This window comes from Vulpes lagopus, chromosome 10, assembly GCF_018345385.1.
Source record: "Vulpes lagopus strain Blue_001 chromosome 10, ASM1834538v1, whole genome shotgun sequence".
NCBI lineage: Eukaryota > Metazoa > Chordata > Mammalia > Carnivora > Canidae > Vulpes > Vulpes lagopus.
In genome coordinates this window covers 89,433,847-89,451,031 of record NC_054833.1, presented here as the reverse complement: position 1 = coordinate 89,451,031, position 17,185 = coordinate 89,433,847, and the positions used below count along the sequence as shown (strand labels likewise).

At 56.9% G+C, this 17,185-nt stretch overlaps 2 protein-coding genes across 9 annotated transcripts in view; one reads left to right on the top strand and one right to left on the bottom strand.

Moving 5' to 3' along the window:
* The window catches only part of CLSTN1 (calsyntenin 1), an 81,541-nt gene extending 73,827 nt beyond the window's left edge, over positions 1-7,714 (top strand). For all 4 annotated transcript variants that reach the window (XM_041770634.1, XM_041770632.1, XM_041770633.1 and 1 more), the window contains 8 exons: positions 855-1,012; positions 2,082-2,230; positions 2,537-2,763; positions 3,253-3,423; positions 3,808-3,953; positions 5,087-5,222; positions 5,498-5,682; positions 6,139-7,714. In XM_041770634.1, coding sequence (XP_041626568.1) covers positions 855-1,012; positions 2,082-2,230; positions 2,537-2,763; positions 3,253-3,423; positions 3,808-3,953; positions 5,087-5,222; positions 5,498-5,682; positions 6,139-6,336 — 1,370 coding nt within the window. In that variant the 3' untranslated portion in view covers positions 6,337-7,714. The remainder of the gene's footprint in view (positions 1-854; positions 1,013-2,081; positions 2,231-2,536; positions 2,764-3,252; positions 3,424-3,807; positions 3,954-5,086; positions 5,223-5,497; positions 5,683-6,138) is intronic.
* Positions 7,715-8,045: 331 nt separating this feature from the next.
* Positions 8,046-17,185, bottom strand: part of PIK3CD (phosphatidylinositol-4,5-bisphosphate 3-kinase catalytic subunit delta) — a 52,232-nt gene continuing 43,092 nt past the window's right edge. For 4 of the 5 annotated variants that reach the window (XM_041770627.1, XM_041770629.1, XM_041770628.1 and 1 more), the window contains 16 exons: positions 15,944-16,165; positions 14,794-14,890; positions 14,575-14,705; positions 14,099-14,149; positions 13,864-14,031; positions 13,646-13,767; positions 13,364-13,507; positions 13,134-13,233; positions 12,792-12,970; positions 12,591-12,703; positions 12,248-12,326; positions 11,518-11,685; positions 10,780-10,903; positions 10,525-10,670; positions 10,211-10,343; positions 8,046-9,530 (listed from right to left, as the gene is read on the bottom strand). In XM_041770627.1, the coding sequence (XP_041626561.1) occupies positions 9,393-9,530; positions 10,211-10,343; positions 10,525-10,670; positions 10,780-10,903; positions 11,518-11,685; positions 12,248-12,326; positions 12,591-12,703; positions 12,792-12,970; positions 13,134-13,233; positions 13,364-13,507; positions 13,646-13,767; positions 13,864-14,031; positions 14,099-14,149; positions 14,575-14,705; positions 14,794-14,890; positions 15,944-16,165 (2,115 nt within the window). In that variant the 3' untranslated portion in view covers positions 8,046-9,392. The remainder of the gene's footprint in view (positions 9,531-10,210; positions 10,344-10,524; positions 10,671-10,779; positions 10,904-11,517; positions 11,686-12,247; positions 12,327-12,590; positions 12,704-12,791; positions 12,971-13,133; positions 13,234-13,363; positions 13,508-13,645; positions 13,768-13,863; positions 14,032-14,098; positions 14,150-14,574; positions 14,706-14,793; positions 14,891-15,943; positions 16,166-17,185) is intronic. The other variant, XM_041770630.1, reaches the window with a different exon arrangement.

The following is a 17,185-nucleotide window of genomic DNA, read 5'->3' as shown; positions in this document are numbered from 1 at the left end:
CCTGCTTCCCATGTGGCTGAACCACAGGACAGGAAGAAACTCATTACTAGATACTCTGTCCTCACCAATACTAAATTTTAAACATCTGCTTCTTAGAAATCTCACTCCCTGGTGATGGCTCACAGTGTCTAAAGTCCTTATTGGGAACGAGACATGCTTGGACATTGGTCTCCTTCATCGTTACGAGAATAAGTTCCATTTCACCTGCTTTTGGCTCCTGGCTACAGCCCCTCAGGACCACTTTCTGGGTCTCTGTCTTCCTTATAACACCGTCAGTTCCCAGTTGTCCTCAGTAGTGGGGGCCGGGCACGATGGGACTCAACCAGATAAGCCACACAAGGCCTGTTATGTGCAAACAGCGAGAGTAAGCGTCCCTTTCATCTTCCTTGTCCTGTTGGCATGGGTTCATTCCCAAGTTTGTGTGTATCCTCAAGTATGCTCGGTTAGAAAAAGCAGCCCAGTGTGTGACCCACCTGATTGAGAAGGCAGTGATCCACCAGCCTGGCGCTGCTGGAAAATGTCACCTGTGCACCAGCGTGATGGGTGCAATGTAGGCCACCCTTTCCAGGGAGTGGTCAGTTGCGCAGGGATACTCATGGGACCTCTTGGCTTCTGGGCGTCAGGTGAGGGACCCCCAACACCTCTTGTCTCCAGGCCACATGCATGATCATAAATTATTTAATTTCTCCATTGCGCTTCCATGTAGATTGCAAGGCTAACAGGATTTGGTACGAACTAACCCGCATGTCCCTCCATCAAGCTGCCACCACTGGTAACACTGCGTTGAAAAGTGAAGCAGGAGGCCCCGGGCTGTGCCCATAATAACTGCCTGCTTTGATCCGTGTGTCCCTAAGGTGGTGACCTGCACATGACCCAGTTTTTCCGAGGTAATCTGGCTGGCCTAACCATCCGTTCTGGGAAACTCGCGGACAAGAAGGTGATTGACTGTCTGTATACCTGCAAAGAAGGGCTGGACCTGCAAGTCCCCGAGGACAGCAGTAGAGGCGTGAAGGTAACCCTGGCATTCCCTCACACGACTTCCTTGGCTCACAAGTATGCAGGCCATTGGCAAAGGATTGATATGTGATTGATCCTGGCTTGTTTTTACTCACAACCTCTCTGACCCCAAGTGTGTAGGGTTTTTTCCACTAACCAGTTCCAACTCTCCAGGCACCTGTGAGGGTCCCACATTTGGGTTCACTTCTGACCCTGACTACCTGGAGTCAGCACAGACCCTACAGGTGAGGGCTCAGCCCCATGAGACCACCCCCCACCACAGATGCTTGTGGCAAGTGTCGGGCCCTTTGGTTACCCACCCTGCTGTCCAGCTTGGCTACAAAGTCAGGGATCCCCAAAGTCCCCCCACCTTTCGGTTTCAGTAATTTGGTTGACCTATCCAGAAAACTGCAGAAAACACTTTGCTTACTACCATTGGTCTACTATAAAGAATACCACTCGGGAACAACCAGATGGCGACAAGGCAGAAGTCAAGGAAGTAGGGAACAGGAAGGAGCTTCCCCACCCTCTCTAGGAGCGCCACCCTCCCACACACCCCATCATTCTGGGGTGTTTATGGAGCTTCTGTATGTAGGCACAGCTGGTTAAATCATTGGCCAGAGGGTCAGTGTTGGGACTGAAAGCACTGCACAGATTAGCACAGATGCTGGTGTGCTTGGAAGGGGCTTGTTACATATAACAAAAGGTGCTCCTGTCACTCAGGAAATTTCCAGAGTTTGGGCGGACTCTGTATCAGAAACTGGGGACAGAGGCCAAATAGATTTATTTCTTTCTTTAAGTTATCTCTATCCCACATGGGACTCAAACTCATAGCCCCGCAATCACAAGTCACACAATACACTGAGCCCGCCAGGTGCCCCTCTGTTTCTTATGCCACAGATATATTTGTGCCTTCGGTGTTTATCCTTGAAGAAAGGGTCTTGTCATTGCGATTATGTGAGCTATTTCTCGCCAGGTCACTGATGCAGATTGGTCCCCAGCAAACCCTGTTTGCCAGCATGTGTGTGGTTTCAGCTTCTTACAGTTAGAACCCTTTTTCTCTTCCCTTTCTGGCATGATTTCAGATCCATACCAACCCCAGTCAGTTGGCATTGACCTTGGAGGGAGACGATGTTGGGGAGCTGGATAAGGCCATGCAGCACGTCGCCTATCTGAACTCACGGCAATTCCCCACACCTGGGATCCGAAGACTCAAAATCACCAGCACGGTCAAGTATGTGCTGATTTTTAACTATAAAGCTGCCTTTGCTCATGACTCTCGAGAAGAAAATGGTATATTTAAGTTTTTAAGACAACCCAGCCTCCCTTCTGTAAGGACAGCTGAGCCATCGCTTGTTACCAGAGGGTGTGGACAGTGTTTATGAATGGTGTCGGAGGCCTGTGCCTGGCCTGTGGCTGCCTCTGTGCCCCCAGTGCTTGGGGGATCCAGTCAGTTGCAATCCATAGGCCATTGTGTATGTAGCCTACAAAGCCGCTTCTTGGAGCTCTAACACTTGCCTCCTCCATCTCTTGTTGGCAGGTGTTTTAACGAGGCCGCCTGCATCTCCGTGCCCCCAGTGGATGGCTACGTGATGGTGTTGCAGCCAGAGGAGCCCAAGATCAGCCTGAGTGGGGTCCACCATTTTGCTCGAGCGGCTTCTGAGTTTGAAAGCCCAGAAGGAGTTTTCCTTTTCCCCGAGCTTCGGATCATTAGCACCATCACAAGAGAAGTGGAGCCTGAAGGGGAAGGGGACGAGGACCCCACAGGTAACACCTCTTCTGCCTGGAATAGTCACCCTCACCTTGGCTCCAACCCAGGTTGCTGAGCCCCCACAGCCACTACTTTCCTACTGTGTTGTGTTCTTCTGAGATTTTTGAGAGATTTGAATGTTTTGATGTTATTCTTCAGTCTGCTTCCAGAATCTGACCCACGTCTAGAGCTCATTATGCTCTTTGGAAACCCACCTGAAAGAGTCCTTTCCTCCTTTACTGGCATGATGTCCAGATCTGAAAGGATCTGGGCCGATTATAGGGGACACTGTGGCTCCTGCTGGCTGCACAGGGGCTCCCCATTCTTAGGGCTGCCTGGGGACCAGTCCTCCCAGACACATAAAGCACCCCGATTCTTGAATGGGCCTCTGGCATCAGTCTTTTAAAGGGCTCTGTGAGCTCCAGGAGAGCCAGCAGGCCACCCAGTGTGACCGGCCTCCCTGGGCTTCCCGGCCTCTGCTAAGGGTGCTTGGTCTGTTTTTGTAGTTCAAGAGTCGCTGGTGTCTGAGGAGATAGTGCACGACCTGGATACATGCGAGGTCACGGTGGACGGGGAGGAACTGAACCCAGCCCAGGAGAGCCTGGAGGTGGACATGGCCCGCCTGCAGCAGAAGGGCATTGCAGTGAGCGGCTCCGACCTGGGCATGGTCTTTACAGGTGAGCAGGCCAAGGCCCCGCTGGGGGCAAAGTGTGAGCCTCAGCCCTGGGCCCATCACCTTCAAGCTCTGGGAGAGTCCTGGAAGCGATGGTAGAGGAGAGGCTCACCGGCATCGGTGTGGGCTGTACATGTTCTCCTGGCATGAAGGGAAGTACAGGCATCGCCTTACTGCCTGTCCTGACAAGGGGGTGGAAGTCAGGCAGGCGATGGCACCCCCCTTGGAGAGGGGCAGACGTGCCCACACACTTGCATTTCCCCCTTGCAACCAGAAACCCAGAACATGTGCCCGCATGGTCCAGCCACCCCTGGGCCTGACTCTAGCCTACCCCTGACCCTGGCTTTGACCCCAGTCACCAGGAGATCTTTGCACCCTCTCCCTATAGGTGTGGACACCATGGCCAGCTACGAGGAGGTTCTACGCCTCCTGCGCTATCGGAACTGGCACACCAGGTCTCTGCTTGACCGGAAGTTCAAGCTCGTCTGCTCAGAGCTGAATGGCCGCTATGTCAGCAATGAGTTTCAGGTGGAGGTGGGTGCAGGGCCCCCGCTGGGAAGGGCCAGTGGTGGGTGATTTGGTGCCCATCCACCTACGGCCCTTATACTTGCAAACAGCATTTTTAGAACATTTATGTGGCAACTGTTGGGGTACCTCCCAGGTGCACTAGCCTTTCTGGGGGCTGCTGCAGGTCAGACCTGCACAGGTTTGGGGGACAGGGTGCAGCTGATACACCCCTTTCGTGGGAGTCTGAGGAGCCTTTGGAAGGAGGTGGTTAGAGCCAGAGGCAGTTAATACCTCCTGAGTAGGGCCAAGGTGGTTTGTTGAGATTTGATACTGCTTGAGAAAGAGCAGTTCCCAGGGAACCAAAGATTCTTTGCAGACTGCTGGCCTGGGGAGAGAGGGGTCCCCATGTAGGCCTGACCTGGAGAGAGGGGTGCCGATGTGAGGCTGGCCTGGGAGAAGAGGGGTGCCAACATAGGGCTGGCCCAGGAGAGAGGGGTGCCGAAGTGGTGCTGGCCCGTAGAGAGGGATGCTGTGCTGTCTGCTGAGCCTGGTGGTGGTGGTGACTCAGGGCATAGTGATCAGAGAGTGCTCACCCTGCTCTGAAGTCTTCCACAGGCCTGGACGGCAGCCCCTTCATTATTCAGGGCCTCTGTGGTCTGGCGAAATGGGCCCAGAGTGATTTTCAGCAATTGAATGTCTGCACGGTGAGCTCAGAGCAGCAAATGCTCTCACGGTGCTGAAGAATTGAGGAGGGTTTTGTTTGAGCCACAGGGTAACAGATTTGAAAGGAAATAAATGGTTATGATTTGTGCTCTTTCATGTTGCTGTGATTTGGGGGAAAAGCAAGAAAATGGGCTGTGCTGGTGCTTCCCGCAATGAAGGACGGTGCTGGTGGCTTTTCTAGTCTTTTGTGGACAGGTTCTTTTTATGAAATACAATAAAAAGGAATTCTTAGAACAGCGCTCTATTTCTGGGATGTGTGACAATATCAGGTACTCAGGATGGTTTCCAAGAGCTGACCCTTGATTTTGTTCTTTTCCCTTGTCGTCCGCTCAGCAGTGCTGGTCCAGGGACCCCTTTGAGTTGCGCTAGTCCTGGTCGCTTCTGAGCCGCATTTCTGCCCTGGGCCTCACTTGGACTGCTGTGTCTCTCTGCTGCAGGTGAATGTCATCCACGCAGCCAGCCCCATGGAGCACGCCAGCCACATGGCTGCCCAGCCGCAGTTTGTCCACCCGGAGCACCATGCCTTCGTTGACCTCTCGGGTCACAACCTGGCCAGCCCCAACCCGTTCGCAGGTAGGATTATGGGCAGCCGCAGGGCCATCTGGGTCAGGTCTGGGATGGTGGGGATGCTCTCCCACTTCCAGCCGGGAGCCCAGCCCCCAGTCCCAATAGCCACAGCCGGCTATTGGGAGAGTCCTTCTGTGCCACCACGAAGGACTAAATAAAGCACCAGCAGGGCAGGAGGTGGGCAGCCCACAAAGCATCCACGTGTGTGTAGGGAAGGTTGAGGGCACAGCCCCATCTGGGGCAGGTTCCAACATCACAGTCCTGTGTCCTCTCGATTACAGTTGTCCCCAGCACCGCCACTGTTGTGATCGTGGTATGTGTCAGCTTCCTGGTTTTCATGATTATCCTGGGAGTGTTCCGGATCCGGGCTGCACATCAGCGAACCATGCGGGACCAGGACACCGGGAAGGAGAATGAGATGGATTGGGATGACTCTGCCTTGACCATCACCGTAAACCCTATGGAGGTAGTGCGGGCAGGCAGCCCCCGTGACCAAACACCACCACAGGCCAGGGCCTAAGGAACACTCGCCCTGCAAATGCAGCATGGCCCTGGCATCTCCCCATTTACGTGGCTTAAATGTCCCTCGATCCACATGACAAGTTGGTAATGGGCAGGTGTTCCTATTCCTCAGGCAGGCAAACCGAGGGTCCAGCGAGGCCTTACTCCAGCTCGTGCCACCCAGTCAGTGTAGAAACACTCCCTCCACTTGACAGACCCTGGGGGTGGTGACCAGAGCTGTTTTTGCTCTCATCTGGGATGGGGTGACCTCCAGCATAGTCCAGCCCTCCATGGACGTGGAGTGTGATGCAGCATTCCCTTTTTCCGCGGCTCCGGCAGGTGGATGGCAGGGGAGGGGACATTCGGGTCACGCACCCAGGTGGGGCCCAGGGGCTTGGCTCATGTGCTGTCTCTTTATCAGACATACGAGGACCAGCACAGCAGTGAGGAGGAGGAAGAGGAGGAGGAGGAAGAAGAGAGTGAGGATGGGGAAGAGGAGGATGACATCACCAGTGCCGAGTCAGAAAGCAGCGAGGAGGAGGAGGGGGAGCACGGGGACCAGCAGAACGTGAACAGGCAGCAACAGCTAGAGTGGGATGACTCCACCCTCAGCTACTGAGCCAGAGGCTGCCCCCCCACCTGCTTCCTGCTTCAGGAGACTCTGCCGTCACGTGTCCTCCCGTCCCCAGGGTCCACGGTGTACAAATTCATTCTGGCCAGTAGGTCTACAGACCCTCCCTGTCGCCGCCCACGCGCCTGTGCTTGGTGTGTAGGCCCCCCCACCCTGCTCCTAAGTTATGTGGGAAACTGCTGCTCCCTCCCCACGGCTCACGCTGTGCGGCCCCCTCGCGCCTCTGGAAAAGCTGCGATGACCGGACTTGTTGGCAAAGGGTTCAAATTGCTCACTCCCACCTCGTAATCCTCTTCTCTCTCCCCTTTTTTTTTTTAAGTTTTTATTTTTCTCCAAACTAGTGCATGTATAAAATGGCAGAATGGGGGTTAAATATGTAGATGACAAACTGACTTTTTAATATTTTGTAAATAAAGTGGGATTCCTCGTGTCCACTGTGCTCGTGTCACCCAGGACTGGCATGCCAAGTGAAGCTTAAAACACAGTGCAGGAGAGACCCCATGGGCTCCTGCCCCACCCTTGCCCCGAGAGGAGAGGGGGCTGCCCTGCATGGGCCTTGCTGGGTGTACCCCCTCAGCAGGGTAGCAGGCAGTTAGGGGGCACAGACTTGTCACTCCCCCCCCCTGCTGCTCAGCAGGAGGGCACTGGATCAGGGACCCCAAAAATGGCCGGGGCTTTCTTTTGGGATTCTTCCCATTTCTGACTTGGCAGAGGGGAGAGGGTGCCCAGGTCCCTGGCCTCACACACTCCTCCAATGACCGGCAGCTCCTTGCGCAGGAAGCTGGACTCCTCGTGCGCAGCCTTGGGTTCACACCGACTAGATGTCCGTTGCCCTGCTGGTGAGTGTACGTGTGGATGGTGCAAAGCGTCTGGCCACCTGGTTTGGAGTCAGAACCCACCTGAGGGGTCCATACTCAGAACGTCTGAGGACAGACACGCTCCCAAGGACACCCCGTGGCCCAAAGGCAAAGTGCCAGCTTTCCCTCCAGCAGCCCCAGAGGTAAGCCCCACTCCCCAGGAGTGAGGAGCCCTGCTGCTCGGCCTGGCGTGGAAGGAAAAGGAGAGGACAAGTCATGAGCTAAAACCCCTATGGCACTTCATTTTTAATTTACATGTAAAATTTTAGATTTCTAAAACTGGGGGATAATAATTTTGAATACTGTTCTGTGATCATAACTGCTAGTTTCGAGGACAATGCAGCTGTCCTGCGTCGTGTGTGGCCATCCTCATGTACTGTCACTGTAGCTGCTCTGTGTAGACAATGATAGATGCTAATGCGGACTCCGCGTGGTATCACTTTCCAGATGTGTATATTGATGAGGTCAGAACGTGTATACACTACAATAAAGTGCTGGTTCTAACTCCAGTGGCAGAGTGTGTCAGGTTTTGTCCTGGTTTTGTTTTAATCTTGCATCCTCTTGCGTTTTGGTTTTTGTTTTTTGACCTGATAACAACATAAGAAGGCTTTTTATTTCTTCTGGTATGCTTTTACCTCTCACGTCAGGGCTTCACAGAGTGCTTGGTCTTTAACCCACATCTCTTGTGTTGAAGTCACCTTCCCCATAGAGAACATTAAAAGACTGAGAAAAAAAAAAAAAAAAAAAAACTCTTCTTGCCAGCGCACAGGCCATGATACCTGAACCAGAATGCCAGGAAGCACAGAGACGTGTTTCAATAAATAACATGACATAGAGACATACACTTGTCTTTTCCTATTTCCAAACTGGCGAGGTGGGGCAAAGGAATTCAGCACTTAGATGAGGACAAGAGTGTGGTCAGTGGTGTTCTGGGGGCGGCACTTATTGCCTTTGGACTGCACCTAACCAAAAAAGGTCAGCATCTGGGCTATTTTTTTTTAAGCCACGCACCTGTCCAGAGGGCAGCCGCCCCGGCTCTGCTGGGCCTCGAAAGGCCTTCGAGAGACCAGTAGTGTTGCTGGGTGTGGCCCAAGGAGGCTGCTAATACATTAGGATCACCGTGGGCTTTGAGAAACCCAGATTCCTCGTCCCCTCTCTAGCACTGGCTTCAGATGGCCGGGAGAGGCCCAGGAACCTGGCATCTCTAGAGTTCTTCACATCCACCTCAGGCTAAGCCTGAACCGCTTCAAGCAAACTATACCATCAGAGGAGAAGATTCCACCCCAGACCCACCTCACATTTCTGGTACCTGATTCCTCACAGCAGGTTCTTAAAAGGGAGAGTTCTGGAGATCAAGTCCTCCCACCCTCAAAACCTGCTTTACGAGGGCAGGAGGAGGACAATTGCACAAAGTACTCTGACCTGCTTGCGCCTGCATCCATGGTTGAGCTCCATCAAGCTCAAATCTTTTTAATGTCTTGAGGACCAGCATATATTATACTTTATGGGGTGGAGGCCATTCTGAGCCATCAAGGTTCAGTATGTAGTTTGGCTATTTTTTTTTCTTACCCGCAAACAAAATCGCTTTACAGCAGAGGAGATGAGAGGATTCCCGTACCCAAGAGTCACTTTAAAAGTGGAAAGCAAGCATCCCTGAATCTAGAGGGTACCCAGGCTTCCTCTGGGAGCTGCCCAGCACTCACTCAGTGGAGAGAGCACAAAGGTGGAGGGGGTGAGCGGAGTCGTGGGGGCCCCGTCTACATGGCGGGTGCCAGCTGACCGCCAGGAGCCCAAGCCCATACAGCCCGGCAGGAGCCTGTGAGGAAGGCAGGCTTCCCAGCGGCGGGGAGAGCAGTCTTTGCTGGGTCCTGATTCACCAGCTGGAAGACTCAGGGTTACAGTCCTTGGCAAGATGCAGCCTCCCAGGAGCCCGAGCCCCACTCACAGTGTCATCTCATCAGAGCCCTGACTGGGGGTGCTGGAGGGCGGCACCCACCCCTGCGCAAAGGATGCATTTCCATGTATGGCTGTTTAGTTCCTGAAACATTTCAAGTCATAAATAAATAACCATTGTAAACAAAAGGCAATTGTGTAGGTTCTTTCCCATGGGGTGCAGTTCGGCTCTTCGGCCCTAAAGGGCAGCTGAGGGTGCCTGGTTCCGGGGCCCAAGGGTTCCCGAAGGGGCCGCTATTGCCTGTTATCTTTGGACACATTGTGGGCCAGCCAGTTCACTTTGGTCTTCCAGCTCTCCCGGAGGGCTTCGTTAAACTTCACTCGGAAGTGCTTTAGAGCCTCCTCCTCTGTCTTTCCCAACGCCAAAGAGTCCTGAGGCAAAACCATCAAAGCAGTGAGCTCCACCGGAGGAAGGGGGCCACTGGGAGCTCAATGCCGCAACCCCTCTGCCCCCAACATTGTAAATTCCCTCCTGAAAGAATTTGCAGGAAGGAAATCAGGAGACACCCACCAACCTCTCCCCTGGGAAAAGCTCTTGGTTCTGATCCCAAACCAAGATGGGCCTCCTGACCCACCATCAAAGTGAGATACCAGCTCGAGCCAGGAAGTCTCGGCCCCCTGGGGGAGCGGTGGGAGACATGTGGCCTTGTCTTCTGCATTGGAAACTAACTCCAGGGGGAGGGAGGGGGTAGCTTCATTCTGCATGGACCAGGCACCAAAGAGGGGCTTGGGGCTGACCACCCTCATGAACCCCCAGCTTCTCCCAAACTGAAAAGACACAGGGAGGAAAAGCATTTTAAACAGAGAGGGAGTGTAACTAATTCAGCCCTCTTGTACAAGAGGAGCCACAAGAGGGTGGCCCAAGGGAGGTCCCAACACATATGCAACAGAACCAGGTTGTCTCCACCAGACTCCGCGGTTGGGTCACAGGTGGCATGAGGAAGCCACACTGAGGATGCCCTGTGGGCTCCCCCATGCTCAGGGCTCCACAGGCCGCAATGCCCAGAGGTGGGCCTGGGGGAGGTGGGGGCTACCGTCTGCCTGGCATTTACCTTGAGATACTGGATGTCTTTGGAGCAGCTGAGCTCAGGCAGGCCGGCAGCCCGCATCAGGGCAAAGAGGTGGAGGAAGAGCAGCCCATGGCGCCGCAGGATGGTGTAGGCTCGCTCACAGTAACCTCGGAATCTGTGCAGGGGTGGAGGGAGGTGGGAGGCAGGGCTCTGGGTCCTCCCAGCCATTCCCACCCTGCTCTCACCCTGGAAATAGCCCCCACACCCTCCGGCCACCCCCACCCAGCTTCCTCTTATAGGACCCGACCCTGCAAACCCTGCAGCAAGCCTGGTGCCCCCCTCCCGAGCACCCTCACCTTTCAAATTTCTCACTGTTATTCGTTTTCCCTTGCTGGATCACGTGCACAAAGTCATATGTGAGGATGAACGGGACTCGCTCACGGTTGATTCCAAACTTGGTCTTGAAATTCCCCAGAAAGTGGCCAAAATCGATGTGGAACAGCTAAGAAGAGGGAAGGAGAAGCATCAGACAGGAGAGTGCCTAGATGGGGGTAGGGGGTGCCCGGAGGGATGGAGAAAGCCAGAGGAAAGGAGCCATTGTCTGCCCCTACCTGCCCATTCTCGCGGATCATGATGTTGTCGCTGTGCCGATCACCGATGCCCAGCACGTAAGTGGCCACACAGTAGCCGGCACAGGAGAGGGTGAACTCCTCAATGGCTCGATCCAAGGCCTCCCTGTGTATGCGTTGGTGGGAAGGGGGATTCAAAACCATGACGACCATTTCCCAGCAACTTCTACCAAGAAGTGGGGGCTACGTCCTCTCCCCTTGAGTCGGACATTAGGACTTGCTTGAACCAATGGGCCATGGAGGAGATAGTGTCAGGCTCATCCCAGAGCCCAGACCTTAACACCACTTTGCAGCTCTTGAACCTAAGCCGGTGCCACAGGAGGAAGCCAAGGCTGGTCTGATGGCTGAGGGGAGGCCATGTGGAGACACGACTGGGGCCATCCGGGCCAGTCAAGCAACCAGCAGCCAACAGTTGCAGGAGTGATTCCAGGCCAAAGAACAAGGCAGCTCAGCCAGCTCAAGCTACAGATTTGTGAGCCCATAATAACTGGTGGTTGTTTTACGTTCCTAAGCTGAGAGTTGTCCTTACATGGCGATGGCTAACAGACACCAGGGTGGGGGGATTGAGACCTAACCCACCCCAACAGAGCAGACCTGCTCCTCAGCTGAGCCCAGAAGCCATGGAGATGGTCATGGGCCCTGTGCCTCACTTTTGACTCCTAAACTACACTGCACGTCTTGGAAAGGAGAGGGTGTCTGCCCCTAGGACCCAGAGCCTACCCTGGGTTCTTGGACTTGAGCCAGTTGAGCAGGGCATCCTTGTTGAAGGCAGCTGTGGCCGCCATGTTGCTTTTGTTTAGCTGGATGTTGGCGATGGTGTCCGAGTGAAGCACCACCTCGATGAGGCCTGTGCGGTCCCCGGTGGAGAGGCAGCCATAGGGGGTCATCCTAGCCAGGTGGGAGGAGAGACAGGGAAATGCCATGGCCATCGGCCGTCCCAGGGGGCGCCTGACACCCCGCCCCTGCCCAGGGGAGCTCAAGACAGCCGAAATACCCAGAGAAGATGCTAAAAAGGAGAAGAGAGGTGTTGAGGAGGAGTCTTTGACTCCTGGAACTCCGAAGGAAAGCTCCTTAGAGAGGTCAGCACCTGCATGCAAGGTGCATAGAAGAGACGGTGGTGCTGTGGCCGAGCTCAGGTTTGCTCAGGGAAAAATCCGGGTGGTTGGAAGAAGATGCCACTGCTTCCCAAGATAGGGCAGGAAGCCAGGCATGCATGGGGCACAGGAAACAGTGGAGCCAGACAGATGCCAAGCGCCAGGCCTGGCCTTCTCCACTCTTACTGTGGCCCTGTCTCCTCTCTGGGCCCTAATTTTAAATTGGTCTCTGCTCTTCTTAGAACAACCCCTTTTCCAACTGAGGTGGCAATGTTGGCTTTGACAGAGCGCGCCTCCTTGGGGTCAGGGTCCTAGGCCTGCAGGAAGTGCAAACGGATGACAGGAGGGCCTCTCACCTCAGGTCCAATCCCTCCTGCTTCCACAGGACGTCCATGAGCTGGATCATCTGTAAAGTCAGCATGTCCTGGCGGAGGTCTGTCCCCCAGAAGGAAGAGTGTGAGTTTCTGGTGGGCTCTCAGCTCCCAGCCTTGCCTGGGCCCGAGTCCTAGGACCCCTATCCCCCTTCGGGGTGCAGCACAGCATGCATGGGGATGGGGTACCCAGGCCCCAGTATCCCAGGACCCCATCTCCCCAGCTTGCCCTCCCTATCCATCCGCCACTGCCTGGGGCATAGAGTGGCACGCGTCAGGGTGGGGGGCCCAAGCATCCACAGATCCCTCCCTGAGCCAGCCTGCTCACCGTCCCCATTCTTGAAGATGATGCCCACGCTGCCATCACTGCCTGCCTCCTCGTTGCTGTACATGACCCACAGGGGCTTCATCTTAGAGTCCATGAAGGTGCACTGCTCCACGCTGTGGGCCAGAGAGCAGTCAGCAGGGGCCCCTCTGCAGGGTGTCTGGCAGGGCGGGAGGTGGCCCTGCAGGGGGGCTTGGGGCTCACCAGACTTCAGCCAGCAGGGTACTGGGGTCCAGTGGGGACTGCAGGTTGGAGAGGGCCTCCAGGTAGGCCTCCTGGCGCATGCACAGGTGCATCAGCTCCTTGGTCTGGGGCTTGGTGGTCTTCTGGGAGCTCACTTTGACAAAGTCGTTTAGAGCCTTCAGTTTGCTCAGTGCCTCCCCCTGGCAGGGAGAATAGGACAGTGGTGTAGGAGGCCAGGAGGGGCGCTCTGAGCCCTGGCCCAGAGGAAGGACTGGGCAGGGGGAGTGTTGGGAGAGTGGGCAGGCCTTCTAAACGGCCAGCCAGAGCCTGGCAAAGGGCAGGACCTCAGGGCTTGAGCCTCACCTGCTTCATGAGCACCTTCATGTGGTGGGTGCTGCCCCTGCAGTAGGCCTCCATGATGAGGCCGAAGCGCAGAGCCACGGACGGCACGTGCATCTCGGAGCTGGAGGGAGGAAGGGAGGCTGAGCCTCGCTGCACCCGCACACCCAGCCAGGCGACCATGAGGCCAGCAGGCCAGGGGCCCCTCCTCCCCGGGGTCCTGGGGAGACACAGGGGGCCACCAGGTCCACTACCGAAGGTGCCAGAAGAGGAAGTGGCCAATCTTGCGGTTGGCCAGGGCCCGGTCCAGCAGGAACTTGGTCAGTTCGCAGTCGAGGTAGGATTCGTATTTGAGCACCTGCACCAGCTGCAGCAGGTACTGGAAAAGCTCATCGTCCCTGTGGACAAGGGAGGCGGGCCTCACCTGAGCAGACCCCAGGCCGGGTTCAGTCCTTACCGGGGCCTCCACCTTCCAGGCGGCGGGGCCCAAGCAGCCCTCCCCGGCGAGCAGGGAGCCCAGGGACCATGGGACTCACGTCAGCTTCCGCAGAGACTTGATGGCGAAGGAGCCCACGTGGCGGTCCGGGAAGCTGAAGTCCAGCAGCTCCAGGGCACTCAGGACGGGCAGCTCAGGCCACGAGCACAGCAGGTAGAGCATCTGGGCGGGGGGCCCGTGGTCAAGGTGGTCAAGGTGTGATCGGCAGGAGACTCCCCCGCCCGCCCCCCCACCCCCACTCCCGCCCCTCCCCCCTACCTGGGCCACATCCTCATGCTTGTTCCACTTGGTGACCAGCAGCAGGCGGGCCAGCGCCTCGGGGAAGCGCTCCTGGACCTCGTGCCGCATCTTCCACACCAGGTCCTTCTCGTGCTCATACAGCTCCCCGGACCCCCGCCGCTCCAGGATTTCCCGCAGCTGTAGCTGCTGAGGGGTGCAGGCAGGGTGAGCTGTGGCCCAGCTCAGCGCCCCACCCCCACAGCCCCCAGCTCACCTCCTCCTCACTGAAGCGCCCATGCTCGCCATGTCGCCCCAGCTCCAGAATCTGCAATAAGCGGCCTGATCTCAGTGGAGACCCCAGCCCCGGGCCAGGCCTGACAGGGCCCTGGTGTGGGGGGGTGTCCACCCCTCAGCATCCCTGGCCTCGGGCCTGGCTGCTCTCAGTGGTGAGGGCTGCCTCATGCCCAGCATCCCCAGCCTCTACCCCACAGGTGCCAAGAGCATCTGTCCCATTAGCTATGACACCAAAATGTGTCTTTGGACATGGCCCCAAGTCCCTTGGGAAGCCAAGTGGCCCTGAATGAGAACCACTGCCCTAGAGCATGTTAGGATTCTGGAGAGTTAAAGAAGTCCCCAAATGTGTGTGGTGACCAAGCCCCAGCCCTGGGCCGCTCAGGGGATGGTGAGGGGAACCATGCTCTGGGGAGCCCCAGGGGCAAGTCCCAGACCCTGAGCGATGAGGAGGCTGACCTTGTCCAGGGTGGGGTAGTAGACGGGGTAGGGAGCCACCTCAGGCAGGCAGATGACCAGGGCCGCTGCGCTCTCTGTGTTGGGGTTACTCCGCACTGTTCCTGTGGGGTTCAGCAGCTCCCCTTTCTCGTCTGGACACAGGGACAGATGGGAGTTGCGTGGGGGATGCCACCATCTGGGAGCCCGCGCACCCCAAGCCTCTCCCTTCACCGGGCCGACCTGGGACCGAGGGCCACATGTACAGGCAGCATTCACCGGTCTTGAGCTGGTCCTTATAGTCAAACAGCATGAGGTTGGCCCAGGCGATGGGGCAGTCCTGGGAAAGACCACGGGCGGGTCAGGGCCAGCCGCTGAACAGCCTCTGTTTGCTCAGCTGCAGGGTGGGCGTAGCCTGCAGGCCAAGCTCCCCTGCCCTCCCCTGGACTCCCTGTGAGGAAGCCGGCAAGGTCCAGCACCTCTCAGCTCCCTCTGCCCTCAGATGCATCCCTACCCCCTGCTCTCAGATGCACCCCTACCCCCTGCCCTCAGATGCATCCCTACCCCCTGCCCTCAGATGCACCCCTACCCCCTGCCCTCAGATGCATCCCTACCCCCTGCCCTCAGATGCACCCCTACCCCCTGCCCTCAGATGCATCCCTACCCCCTGCCCTCAGATCCATCCCTACCCCATCCTCAGATGCATCCCTACCCCCTGCCCTCAGATGCATCCCTACCCCCTGCCCTCAGATGCACCCCTACCCCCTGCCCTCAGATGCATCCCTACCCCGTCCTCAGATGCATCCCTACCCCCTGCCCTCAGATGCATCCCTACCCCCTGCCCTCAGATCCATCCCTACCCCCTGCTCTCAGATACATCCCTACCCCCCTGCCCTCAGATGCATCTCTACCCCCTGCCCTCAGATGCATCCCTACCCCCTGCTCTCAGATCCATCCCTATCCCCAAGCCAACCATACCAGCCCCAGAAGGCTAGCCCAGCTCAGCGGTAGCTCAACTGGCATGGCTCAGTGGCCAGTCACATCCTGGGCCTGGTGACTCAGTGCCGACCTACCACTCCTTCCCTGTGGGCTGCTGATTCAGGCCACCCTGCTCCCTGTGAGGACAGTGTCTCGGTCCTGCCACGCCACAGAGCTGCCTGCGGGTTCCCACCAGGCCTAACGGCTTAGGCCCGATGTTCTGAGTCACCCTGCTCACCAGCCCTAGAACCCAGAGCCATCACATGGCAGGGGTGGTGGCCGGGGTGGGGACCCAGGGCCTGCCAGCCCTCCGGGGGACCCCATGCCCAGGGCATGTGCCTGCTGGGAGTGGCCCTGGGCCACAGCATACCCGCTCCGGAGGCCTGGCCCCCGCCTCCCAGCCTGGCCCACCCACCGCCTTCTTGGACTTCTTCTTGGTCGAGCGAGCCTTCTTGGCCTTCTCGATCACAGCATAAAGTGCAAAGCAGAGACGGGCCATGCGAGGCAGGTCACACACGTTGATGTCGAACTCCAGTCGCTGTTTCCACACAGGCTCTGAGCACACGCTCACCTCCGAGCTCGAAACCGTCTTGCACAGCGTCTCATTGCCGTGGAAAAGCCCAGCCTGCACCACCAGCTGGGGAAGACACAGGTGTAGGTGACGGGTGGCCGAGGCTCAGCCTCCCTCGCCTCTCCAAGGTCCTCCCACCCACGTAAGGCTCAAAGCTCTGAAACGTCCTCCTTTCACAAGGGCCTGAAACCCACTTCCCGCTCGGAAGAGTGGCACAGAAGAGGGCCAGCTGACTGCTTGCTGGGTCACAGGGCCACAGGGTAAAGGGGAGGGCACCGCGGGCTGTGTATGGGCTCCCCACAACTCTGTGGGACTTCAGGGCATGTCCCTGCCCTGCTTGGGGCTTCAGTGTCCCCACCAGGGTTTGGAAACTCCAGGGGGCCCTTCTTGCTTTGATACCCAAGAACTCCTCCCACTGCTCAGAATTGGATGAGCCCCGTGGGCAGGGAAGGACTTCGTGCCACCTGGACACCCCTCCCTGCCTCCTCTGACTCCACCATCACGGCCCTTAAGGCTCTCCGGCCAGTGCTCCATGCTATCAGGGAAACCCAGACGTGCCAGGCTTATGAAATCAGCCCAAGAAAAAGTGCTCCACATGGGACTCTCGACCTCTGAGGACTCAGGTGTAACGTCCAACAGATGGGACAATGAAATAAGCACCTTGCTGGTTGTCCTGAGAACTGAGGGAGATGTGTGTGTAAACGGCCCAGAGAGGGCTCGGCCCCTAGGGGTCCAGGCAGCACACCTCCCAAGGGCCCCCTGGGAGTCCCATGGCCCTGGGGACAAGCCGGACCTCCTCCTCTCCCACACCTGTCACCTCCTAGACTGTAGTTCCCACATCCCTGGGCCTGGGCCTGGCCCCACAACTTCCACCAAAGTCAAATACCCAGAACTCACTGGGCCTGGTTTCTACGAATTAGCCTCTCTGGCCGGCCAGCCTGCTCCCCTCCCCCCTTCCTGTTTTGAAGCGGCTCACAACCACCCCAGGCAGGGATGCTGGGTAATGTGGTCAGGTGGCTTTCATGTGACCCCCCCCTTCTTCCTCTGCCACCCCTTTAGACCACAGCCACCTTGTTTGTGCGGAAA